The 12,180-nt window shown below is 44.6% G+C and overlaps 1 gene segment (V, D, J or C); it reads left to right on the plus strand.

The window, feature by feature from the left end:
* The first annotated feature begins 5,739 nt into the window (after nucleotides 1-5,739).
* Nucleotides 5,740-12,180, plus strand: part of LOC146813346 (immunoglobulin heavy constant mu-like) — a 163,879-nt gene continuing 157,438 nt past the window's right edge. The window contains 2 exon segments of the C gene segment in view: nucleotides 5,740-5,942; nucleotides 6,648-6,924. Of these exon segments, the coding sequence occupies nucleotides 5,740-5,942; nucleotides 6,648-6,924 (480 nt within the window).

Raw genomic sequence — 12,180 nt, forward strand, 5'->3', positions numbered from 1 at the left:
TTACATTTTCCCTGTTCTCACTTCAGCACTCATCTTGCTTTCTTTCCCAGTGGTATTTATCCAATAGTTTCTCTTCCTCGAGAGATGTTGCAGGGGGCTCAAGAAGGTCTTTCTTAGATTTCCCGGTGAGTGCTTCCAGTCTGGCAGGCCGGGCTGTCATCAAGGCATGCATGAATTGCAATCTCCTTTGCTGAATCTCTGGTAAATCAGTTCTTCAGCCAGGATACACAGTGCTTAATTTGAGCTGGTGGTTGCCGGTGGGGCCCAGCGGCACTTATTTTTGGGGACTAGCAAATATTTTTAAACATCAGACATTTACTGGGAGCAAGAGAGGAAAAAACATACAAAGTTGAAAGATGGAAGAAGAGAAAGGCAGAAAAACTGTCACAAAGGGAGAAAGCAGGAACATGCAAGAGTGAGCTGCCTCGCTATAGGATGCGTCAATATTTTATTGCACCGGCTGAGGGCTTTTGAGGAGAGCTTTGGGCACCTGCACTTATTCTTTTACAAATGAAGCCGTGGGTAAGGTGGGAGGGCTGTTGTGTCTCTTAAGGTCACCACTGGAGAGGTAATGACGGCTCAAACTGATATCTTAGATCGATTTGCAGAATTTTACAAGACTCTATATGCACAGCGCAATGACGGGGATGAGGCAGGCATAGATGCCGTATTGAATGAAGCCCGTTGACCTATGGTAGAAGAGGATGCCAGGGCTCTTCTGAATGCTCCAATAGAGGGAGCAGATATCAGGTGGGCTATTAACCACAGGAACACAGGGAAAACACTAGATAGTGACACGCAGTATGATTTGTTTTACGTTGTGGGTAGAAATAATGCCAAGAAGCTTAAAGTGCCAACAACGGGTGTCTGATTGCTCCAGACTGGGACAAAGTATCAAGGTCAGTCCAATCACGATGAAGTGTGGGCCGAATACAGCACTAGGTTCATCCTGCATTTTACATTTTGACTTCAATGCTAGGACTGAGCTGCATGGCTCTGTGGGGATCAATGTCGCTCTGCATCGGATCCAGTGAAGCTTTGTCTCACTCTGGCTCTACATTGCTCAGCATCAAATCTGGTGAAGTCTTCATTGACTCCACATTGAGGATGTGCATGGCTTTGCATGGCTCTGGGTCTCTCTGTGTCAGATGCACTGAAGCTTTCAGTCGGGAGCTTTGTGGCGCAGCTTTGCAGGGCTCAGCATCGCTCAGCATCTGATCCAATGAGGTCTGAGGTGAAGAGCAGTTTGGCACTGCGGGGCTCTGCATCGCTCAGCATCTGATCCAATGAGGTCTGAGGTGAAGAGCAGTTTGGCACTGCGGGCTCTGCATCGCTCAGCATCTGATCCAATGAGGTCTGAGGTGAAGAGCAGTTTGGCACTGCGGGGCTCTGCATCGCTCAGCATCTGATCCAATGAGGTCTGAGGTGAAGAGCAGTTTGGCACTGCGGGGCTCTGCATCGCTCAGCATCTGATCCAATGAGGTCTGAGGTGAAGAGCTGTTTGGCACTGCGGGGCTCTGCATTGTTTTAAATCAGAGCCACGTGAGCCATTAAGCTATGCAGGGAGAAGTGCACTTTGACTCCAGCCAAGGGTTCAGGACCTTTGAGACATCACTCGAGGGTCAGGACTCACGTCCACAAGGGCCAGCAGGTGGAGTCAGGTCAAGTAGGTCCAGGTGGGTCAGGTTAGCTGGGAAGCCGGAAAGAACTCATGAAACTAGTTCAGCCAACTAACCTTTGGAGTAACTTTTGAAGTCCAGGGTTCAGGGCAAGCAGACGCAGTCTTCCTCTAGGTTAGGGACAGCAAAGCAGCCCTTCGTCTGAGTCCAGGTCCAGGAGTGTTCTGATTTCAGGTTCTGGGGATATCACTGTTATGCCCAGTTACAGCCTGTGGGTGGGGGACACCCCTTTATTTAACCCTGAAACTAGTTCTTATTAGTTCCTCCCTTCCCCCTGGGTTTGGCTCCTTCCTGGCTCGTGAAACAAAGGCAGGGGCAGACCTGGTGTCAAGTTCTTCTGTGTGGGCCCGGGCAGGCCCCTTTGAAGTGTGATCAGGGCAGGGCACGCCTCCACCCTTGCCATCCTGTCAGGAAGATCTACACCTCCCCACAACAAGGTCCTTTGTCTGTTGTCCTGGAGCAATACACACCTTACTCCATGGAGCCAACAAGGGTCAGGTGACACCTGGACACTGGTAGTAGGGCACATATGGTTTGGGCAGAAAACTTACAACTTTATAAAATTATAATTTTCTAAATAGTAATATGAAATCTCACATTACCATTAAGTTGGATTTTAAATTACTATTCAAATGAGTCTTTGAATCATATTTGCAGATGCTCCTAAACTGAAACTAAGGATTATCGATTGTTCTAATGTAACCCAGCATTCTTCCATGGGAGAGCCAGTCTTCCCACAGTGAAAAGGGACTTTGGAGGTTTTTCAATTCCAGGGCATGTAAAACCTTAAATATACATACAGTACTTTTTAAAATGGTATGCACCCTCCCGTACGGGCATTCAGGCCCTACTTGAGGAGTGGCTTATAAGAACTGAAAAGAAAGGTTTTGGCCTGTCCAAAGGTTTGTTTTACCAGGTCGAGTAGCAGTTTAACACTGCACACACCTGCTGTAAAGGCAGGCCCACAGACACTGTTTACAGTGCTACTTTATGATGCAAATCAATTACTGTTGTTTTGCTTCATAACACTCGCAAATAGTCAGACTTTATGCATAGATCAGTCTCAAGGAGGAACAAAAAGGAAATGAATTACAAAACCTAAGTCCCACATCACTCATTCCACCCCCTACCCCTCACCTTGTACTCACTAATAGAAAGGGGCAACTGGAGTGACTGGCTCCACGCTAAAATAAATGAGCAGTTGTTTAGCTACGTAGTTCAGTCCCCCCTCTGGCCCCCCCGGCTTGTCTATTTAGGGCATGTCAGTTCATTGAACGCCTTGGACAGAAGAGAGATGAATGGACCCCAAATACCCTGGTAAGCGTTGGGCCGATGCTCTACCACCATTGTGAGTGTTTCTATGCCCTACGGTGCTACTTTGGTGAGTGGCACAATGAGTGCTGCAGCCCACTAATAGCATTTCATTTACAGACCCTCTAGGTACATACAATACTATATAATAACACAAGCACTTTACTATTGATTAACAAGAGTAAAATCAGCAGGGTCCTCTGGCCAACTGAAAGTGAGTTCAGCTAAGGATGGCAAAAATCTCTGGGAAAAGATGGTCATTTCCAAAAATGGGGGTCTGTGTACAGCATGTCTGCTTGAACTGCTGAGGATGGACACTTCTGAATTATCTGCACATGCTGCCACAGCATGTATCATAGAGCCCAAAACAGGAGAAAGCTCAGTTGAAAAAATATACAACATGCATGAAAGGCACAATAGGGAGAGAAAAGATGACTTAGGAGAGGCAGGAAAAGGAGCAGTTCCAGAGATTCCACCAGTGCTCTGAGGATAAGTCAGGTGGAGCAGTATCCAAGTGTGGGATACAGCTCTGCCCAGTCACAACTAGTCTAGTATCCATCACCTGGCATTGGAATAGGGAGATTTAGGTGTAAGGCTAAAGGCAGGGAATGAAAACTGGAAGGAGACCGGGCAGCACTGTTTTCAAAGAGGTGAGAGTGGACTGTCTACGAAGCTCTCCAAACTTGTCCATGAAGTACCAGGTCTCTTCACTGTACACAGGAACATTGTTTGGAGAACATGGGCGTGCCCTGGTGATGTATTCCAGACATCATCTTAGAATGGAACATTTCCCGTTTCTCTGCACAAATATGTGGGCCATCTTAGTGCAGTAGACAAGCAATTACAGTGCTGCCATAGACCTAGCTTTTTGAGGAAACAATACTTTTATTGCCAAAACATGCATTTTTATGTAGCATGATTATCCATGTGCCTTGAGCAGGATTATAAACAAATAGCAGTGTGCCTGTGCCGAGAATGCTGTGTAGTTTTTTTAGCTGTACTGATGATGGTCTGCGAGCTGCATTCTGGGATGGGGTATTTCACTGCTTGCTGTACAAATAAAGAGTGGATTTGTAGGAAATTGGGTTGTGTGGCCTGCACAAGTAATAGGTCCACAAGCACCCCATTGTAGCGCTTGACTCTCTCAGGGTAGGGTTTGTCACGCAAGGTGGTGTGGGCTTGGAATCACCATTCCCTGGCAGGCAATAATAACACTCAATAAATAATTGCCCTGTCAGCGCTTTTTCTTTAGAAAAAGAAAAAAATGCAACTCTTACTCACACATTACTAAATACAATACAGGAATTTACTAAAATGTACATTGACAAATGGAAAATACCATAGAAGACATTGCCTTTGACACCCAGGAGGGGTTACGCAAACATATAGGGTAAGTCCGCTGGCTTGGTCAGTGGTTCAAGATCAACAAACCACATGTTAAAAACATCATTTTGTACATAAATGCAATCATCAATAACAATGATCATGGGTAAATGCACATATTAATGTTAATTAAGCGTATTCCCTTTGATCAATAATCACTGTCAACATTATTATATCAATAAAGCACTTAATAATGAGCAAAACTTCTGTTGTGTGCTTTTTATAAACTTTCCAACCATGAAAATGCAGTCATAAACACAACCCCTAGGGGGCATCATATTACGCTTCCTTCATTTTGGTGGTGGTGCCCCTGTCATTCAGGGGCCACCACAACCAGGCAAGTATGCAAAATTGAGACAAATAATGGCAGCCAAGGGACCTATCGCTGCACCACCCGAAGTAAACACCAACTGTTCAGCACACTTGCCCACCTCAAAATGACCAGCTGCCAATGAAGCATACAGTAGACACTTAGGAACATAAATTGAGAGGTAACGAGAAACCTATTCGTAGCAAGCAATAATTGAGACACAACAATTTAGAGGTAAACAAGACGAGTCAGTCACTGTTTGTAGTTTTTTTATTTTCCTTTATTCCGTTCCTTTTCAGCAAACGCAGACAAGTTTCACCTAAACATAGGCTTCCTCAGGCCAGGGCATAAACATTTAAATGTGATTTGTTCCCTTATTCAGAACCACATCGTCACGATGTATCACAGTGTTCACTTCAATAAAGGCAGCGTTTCACTGTTTCACTGTACTAAAGTCAGATGCAATGGCAGTTACAGCTCCCCCCAGACATGGGCATGGCTAGAGGGGCACGCCCACCACTACTGGGGGAGCGTGATGTTGCCCCCCCTTCATGTTGGTTCATCAGGACAAACATGAAGGGGGGCCAACATCACATAACACACAGCAATAAAGCAAGGGAGCATATTGAGGTAATATAACACACAGCAAGAAAGCAAGGGAGCATATTGAGGTAATATAACACACAGCAAGAAAGCAAGGGAGCATATTGAGGTAATATAACACACAGCAAGAAAGCAAGGGAGCATATTGAGGTAATATAACACACAGCAAGAAAGCAAGGGAGCATATTGAGGTAATATAACACACAGCAAGAAAGCAAGGGAGCATATTGAGGTAATGGAAGCTAAAATTACTCAAAAAACAATAGCATTACAACAAGCGCCAAATGACCCAAACAGAAGACAACAATTATCTCTAGCCAAGAATGAGCTAATAGACCATCTAGCGGCAATAAATAAAAAAAATGGGAGGCAAGTAAACTTGCCCACCATGAGTATGGAGAGGGCTGTGGTAGATTCTTAGCATGGAAAACTAAATCAGATTACGCCAGAAACATGGTGAAGAGCCTCAAATGCTCAAGTACTGGGACAATTACTGAAGTGGATTCCGAGATTGAGGAGGTCTTTGTCCGCTTCTTTTTAGATCTATATTCTGAAGACTCAATCCCGAGTAAGAAAAGTCTGGAAGCCTTCTTCCAAGATCTTCAACTCCCTATTCTTTCGACTGCAGATAGTAATAGTCTAAATAATCAAATTGGGTTAGAAGAAGTATCGCAGGTTATCAAAAATCTAAAAAAAGGGAAAGCAGCTGGCCCAGATGCCATCCCGAATGAAGTTTATATCATTTCGAAAGAAGAGCTAACTCCCTTTCTACTCCAACTTTTTAATTCTGTGTTTTCCCTGGCTCAGGAGTTGCCGGCATCCTGGAATGAGGCCACAATTACAATTATCCTAAAACCTAATAAGAATCCACAACTTTGTGAATCATACAGACCTATTTCCCTCTTAAATAGCGACCATAAACTTGATATCCAACTCCTCACTAAGAGACTAGATAAGGTCGCGGGTTCCATAATACACCCCGACCAAAGGGGTTTTATGAAGGGGAGACAATTGCATGAATTAACCCACGATCTTATTGGAGCAATAGATCTAGCAAATTTATATGAGATTCCATTGGCAGTTGTAACATTTGACGCTGCTAAAGCTTTTGATAGGGTCAGTTGGCCCTTTCTAATAGAAGCAAGCCAACGCTTCAATCTAGGTAAAATCTTTGTAGCAGCAATAAAGGCTCTTTACAATAATCCTTCCGCCAGGATCCTTGTCAACGGGAATTTAACTAAACAATTTAAAATCTCCCGTGGGACTAGACAGGGTTGCCCCCTCTCTCCCCTTCTTTTCAATATGTACATCGAACCACTGGCATGCAAATTAAGATCTTGTCCTAATATTTCCCCCTTTAGTTGTATTGGTTGGGAAAAGAAAATAGGTCTATATGCGGATGATCTTATGGTCCTAACAGGAGATTTAGAACAAGCACTTCCTGAAATCTGGGATCAGTTAGAGAGTTTTGGGAAAGTTTCGGGATATTCTGTAAATCAACAGAAAACTGAGCTTATGATATGGAATTCCTCTTATAAAAGCAATCTGGAAAAACATCAAATAAGATATATTGGGCTTCAAATTATTAAGAACATAGATAAGATAGCTCAGTTAAACTTTGATAAAATGGTCGCAAGTGTAAGATATGGGACCTTCTCTCTCTTTCTATCGTAGGCAGATCTAATCTACTGAAAATGTCAATTCTACCTAGATTCACTTTCTTATTTGATACTATTCCCTTAGAATTCTCTAAAAGTTGGTTTAAAAAGGTACAAGGCTTATTCTCCTCCTTCACGTGGGGTCGGAAAAATCCTAGAATTTCCCAAAAGAAACTCAGGAGGAAAAAATCTAAGGGTGGAATAGCCACTCCTGATCTATACCTTTACTATTGCGCTTTTCATCTTAAGAATTCACGCCAACTTCTAAACGATAGTCAGACCTACTCACCCCTTTTTACCGCCTTAACACTTGCCTATAAAACTCAAGCTGACTCCTTTCTTTTAAAATTTGGACATCCGAAATTTTTTAAAAAGGTTAGACTGAAGTTCCTCAAAGCAGCTATTAGAGTGTGGGTCCAAGTGAGAGCACTATTAGATATTCCCTACTATAATGAAGAAACACCGATATGGGATAGCCCGGGTACTCCGCCATGCTTACAAGATGCCCTCACACTTCCCTTACGTAGAACCGGGATACTAAGATGGGGAGAGCTAATAGTGGACAACGAGCTAATCCCTTGGCAGTGCTTTTCTATTTTAACTAACAACTCGGTTTCCCGATTTAAGTACCTGCAAATTTTAAATTGGTCCAAATCAATTAGCAAAGAAAAGGCTGGGAATGGAGATCTGGTCAAAGGAATGGTACTGGCTAATGATTGAGACTGGAGAGGAAAAAACCATTCATTTTACAGAGAGCTGGAAGAAGGATATGCCGGGCGAGGACCTCGAAACTCTCGGGCAAGTATCTATGTCTTCTCTTTGGTCATACGTGAAAGCTGCCCCCCTAAAAAGAAATCATCCCTTTACTGTCCACAAGGCCTACTGGACACCACTGAAACTATCTAAACTGGGGAATAGAGTGACAAAGAAGTGCCCGAAGTGTGACGAAATTAACGTAAACGAGGTACATATATTCTAGCAGTGTCCTTCGTTGGAGCTCTTCTGGGATTACGTGAATAAAACCATTTTTGAAATTATGGGATAAGAGGTCAGATTAACAGTACCTATTGTCATTTTTGGGGTAATTCCAGAGGGGATAGACAATTTGGTTCTATCAAGAAATCAGAAGGCACTTCTTTTTGTTTTGATCCTTCTGGCACAAAGGGAAATTTGTATAAAGTGGATCTTACCTATTCCACCAACTAAATCCGAATGGATAAACTCAGTCCAGCGTATTTCTACTCTAGACCGAGCAAGTAAAAGGGCTAAAAAGACCAAATTTTGGGATTTTTGGGATAACTGGTTTACAACTTTTGTTTACAACCCATAGTTTTCAATTTAATGTGTATCGTTTTTTCTCCACTATTTTCTGATCTGTACAGATTTGGCTGTTTATCATCTATTATTGAACTTATTTAGGTAAAGAAATACAATGTATACACTGTTTAGTCCAATGATTATGAACTTGCTCTCAGGGCCGAGATGATGGGAAGCTAGCTATAGCTAGGAGTAAATGCCCTTTGAACGAGGAGGAGTTTTGGTCATGTTGGATAAGCCCTTACTTAAGACACCTCCCCCGGGGGTCAAATTTTACCCATCCTTCAACGAGAAGAGACCGGGGGTAGATGTTCCTTCTCTTCGGGCTATAATATGGTCTAAGATGCTCAATCTTCCCGAATTAAGAGCATGTTTTGTAGTATGAGGACAAAAAAAAAATGTTTGTTTATCAGGGGCCGGGGATGGGGTCCCGATCCCTTCCTTGATGAATATGCCCAGGGATGGGATCCTCGGGCAATTGAGAGAGAGCAGGTAGAGGGCCCCACGCATCTTACGTAAAATATCCAGGGGCAACTCCTCCCCCGGCCCACCTTGAGGGTTTTTTGGGAGAGGCAGCGGAGCCCCAAGTACTCTATTGTTGGGAAGAGGTCAAACATTGCAGACTTTAACTGGTCATAACTCGTGCCCCTTTGGACTGATCTGGGTGGTCCTGGGCTCATTTTACTCCTGATTGAGCCACCAGGGACAGTTGCAACAGACCTCCACACATCCAAAGTGGTGTAATCCACAGATAGCTGGTTCTCCTGGCTCCCTACACCTGCCTTATTCATGGTCTTTGTCTCTGGGCACTGAAGTCCAGGGTTTTTCTCCAAATGGTCCACAGGGTTTTAAGGGGGCCAGTCTTGCTGGCCCCTGGGGACACCCAATATTCCTGGGGTCAACTGGGGCAGAGTACTTAGTCTTTTTTTGGACATCAGGGGTGCTGCCTTCCAGTTGTCCATGGCAGCCCCAGGGTCCATCAGCGAAGCACAGAAAAACACCAAGCAAGAGCGAATATCCCCCTTAGGCAAGAATTATTAAAGGGAAGTGGAAGCTTCCAGAAGCCAGGCACCCCTGGTCAATTCTAGGGTGCCACGTCACCTCTCCACCCCTGTTTCAACCCTCCTGCACAGCATGCTGGGACAGTTCAAAATGGTATCATCCAGGAGTCACTAGCCACTGCTTCTCTGGGGGTCTCATCTCCGTCCTTGGCTGACATCATTTCCAAGGCCTTTCTCTTCAGATATTCAAAGGGGAGGACACTCCTGTGTTGGGTCCAGAGATCTGGGCTCCCTCCTTCGTTCAGTCAGCTTGGGCAGGCCCGTTCCTGGTACAGTGTGGCAGCTGATTGATGCAGATCCTTCAAACTCACCCCTTTCCTCCTCGGGAACTAGGGGAAGCATTTTTAATTGCTCCCTTGGGGCGGGGAGGCCTTTGTTCCTATTGGTTGGGAGACATGTAATTAACCCTGCACAGAAGGATAACAAAAGGCCTGGGCTTTGATCCTGAGCTGAGCCAGAGAAATATGGCAATTCTGGAGCACCCACAGGTTGTACGGATATGTAAATGTAAATGTATATGTACTTATATAGCGCCGAATCACCCCTGGGGGTATCTCAGCGCTGTACTCATACCGCTGAAGGAACCCTTCCTGGCTTTCCGTGTGAAGTGTCCACTCCTGGGTACCCCCATGGTGAAGCCAGGCATCCCAGCGCTGTTGGGGCCGTTGTGGAGATTAAGCAAGCTATTGCCCAGAGTTGCAGCATGAGACCCATGACTAGAATAAGCACTGAGGCGAGAATATCCGGTCCGAGGAATTTATAGCCCGAGACCCTGCCGCGGGGGGAATCGAACCCTGGTCCCGGACCAGTGCTCTGCATCGAGATCTGCCGCTCTAACCACTGAGCCACACTTGCGGATTTGATTTTCTCGGCTAGATTACACCACGTCTCTAAACGTCGCTGATCTCTGCAAGCCAAAGAGAAGCAAAACTGCTCTCTATGGCAGTTTTCTCCCTATGTTTGTAATAAAGTGTCACTGCAGACAAAACAGTAAATCCCACTGACTTTCTTATTAGTGTACACTGATATCATAAGTCCTACCCCAGGTCTCTATCTTGATCTTGCAGTGTGCCCTGTATGGCAGGCCACCTGTGTGCAGTTACTGGGCTGTGCACAAGTGCAGTCTCCCACGCACAGCCCGAGCACACAGATTAAGTGATTTGCCCAGAATCACAGGATGTTGAGTCAATGCCGAGACTCAATCCTGGTTCTCCACTTTCAAGGTTTGAGTGACAGTTCAAGAGTCCAATAGTGAAAAGGGGCTATCTGAAAGCCCTGCAATGTTTGTGCAAGTAGCTTTTTATTTTTCTGCATGATTTTATTTATTAAAGCAACCTAGACGTCCGACCAAAATGATTAGTCGTGTGTGTTTTCTGTGTCATCCTGTATAGTTCATGCAGATGTCCTGGGTTCTCAACCAGACAAATATTTTAAAGTTGTAGAAAAAAAGAAAACAGTTATAGTGCCAGCCAGCCCACATGTTGTGCCGACTTTCTCCTATGAGTTGCCTTCCCTTCCCATTTAAAGACAGAGAAGTGGGAGTACACAACAACATCTACAATGTGTACCCTTTACTCTTACTATCTGTGTAAAATATTGAATGATCACTATGAATTGTAGTTTTTCAATTTTAACAAAACATGTTGGAATCGTTCAATGTTGTGTAGACTAATAATATTGCATGTTGTTTGCTGAAATGCCATACACACAATTAAACGTTTTCCAGACCAAATGTGTTTGTACTCTCTTATTCTATTTGTTAGGGAGGGGGTCATCCTAGGACCTGCATGTCATTCAACATTCAGAGCCAAAAGCTCTTGGCCAGTCACTAGGTGGGTAATAGCTGATAGAACCCCTAACGAAGGGCTTAGTATCCCCACCCCGTGGTCCTCATTTATGGGGCTTTGGCGTAGTGCAGCAAGTCACCTTCTTGCGCTGCTCTACGTCAAAGTGAAAGTGCAGGAGTTAATTGTATTTAAGCAATATGGTGCATATGGTCCTTTCCCCTTGTGCTGGTGCAATTTCTGCAGCCTGGCACCAGCACAGGAACCCGAGCACCATGGTTCAAGTGTGCCTGTGTTGTTGGCAGGATTGTTTTTGTGCAGGAAGGGGCACCTTCCTCCTTCAATGTGTGCTGTCTCACTTGGAGAGGCGTAAGATGTTGACGTATTCCCAGGTGTACAAGTCCTTGGGAATCTGGGAATATGTCAAAAACCATGGGAGTTGCATGGGAACACCCACAGCAACACCCATGGAACCCCTCCCTTGCGTAGAGGAAGGCAACGTATGAGGCCACTAAAAGCCACGCAATGTGAACTTGAATGGATTCATAAATCTGACTCACAGCCTTGAGTCACACATGTACCTCTTTGAGTGGTGCAAACGTGACTCAACACTCTTATAAATATGCCCCTATATTTCTAGCCATGTCAGAATGAGGGTCGCAGCAGTGAAAGGCAGACTGGGTTGGTTGATATTCGAAGATCGCTTCTCTAAATATGTACGCTACAGAGTTTGAATTGGTCTGCAGCCCCACTTAGCAGTGAATCACAATTTTTAGGCAGATATTGCATCCTTTGCTCAAAGGAAAAAAAATGCCCATGGTGCAAACAACTTTTTAATAATTGAAAATACATTTTTGGAATTCTCAAAAGTTGTTTTGTACCTATAGGAGATCTGCTCACAGATGACTTTCCATGTGTGTAAGTCTAGTGACAGGAGGAAGTGTGTAGGGAGTGGGTGTTACAGGGCAGGAAGACTCTGTTAATTTGTGAACACCTACAAGCCACACCTGGAGAAGTGTGGAGACACCTGCTGGCACAGTTGGCATGCTGCAGGGCATGATTGGTATGATGGAG

This window comes from Triturus cristatus, chromosome 7 (genome assembly GCF_964204655.1).
Source record: "Triturus cristatus chromosome 7, aTriCri1.1, whole genome shotgun sequence".
Taxonomy (NCBI): Eukaryota; Metazoa; Chordata; class Amphibia; order Caudata; family Salamandridae; genus Triturus; species Triturus cristatus.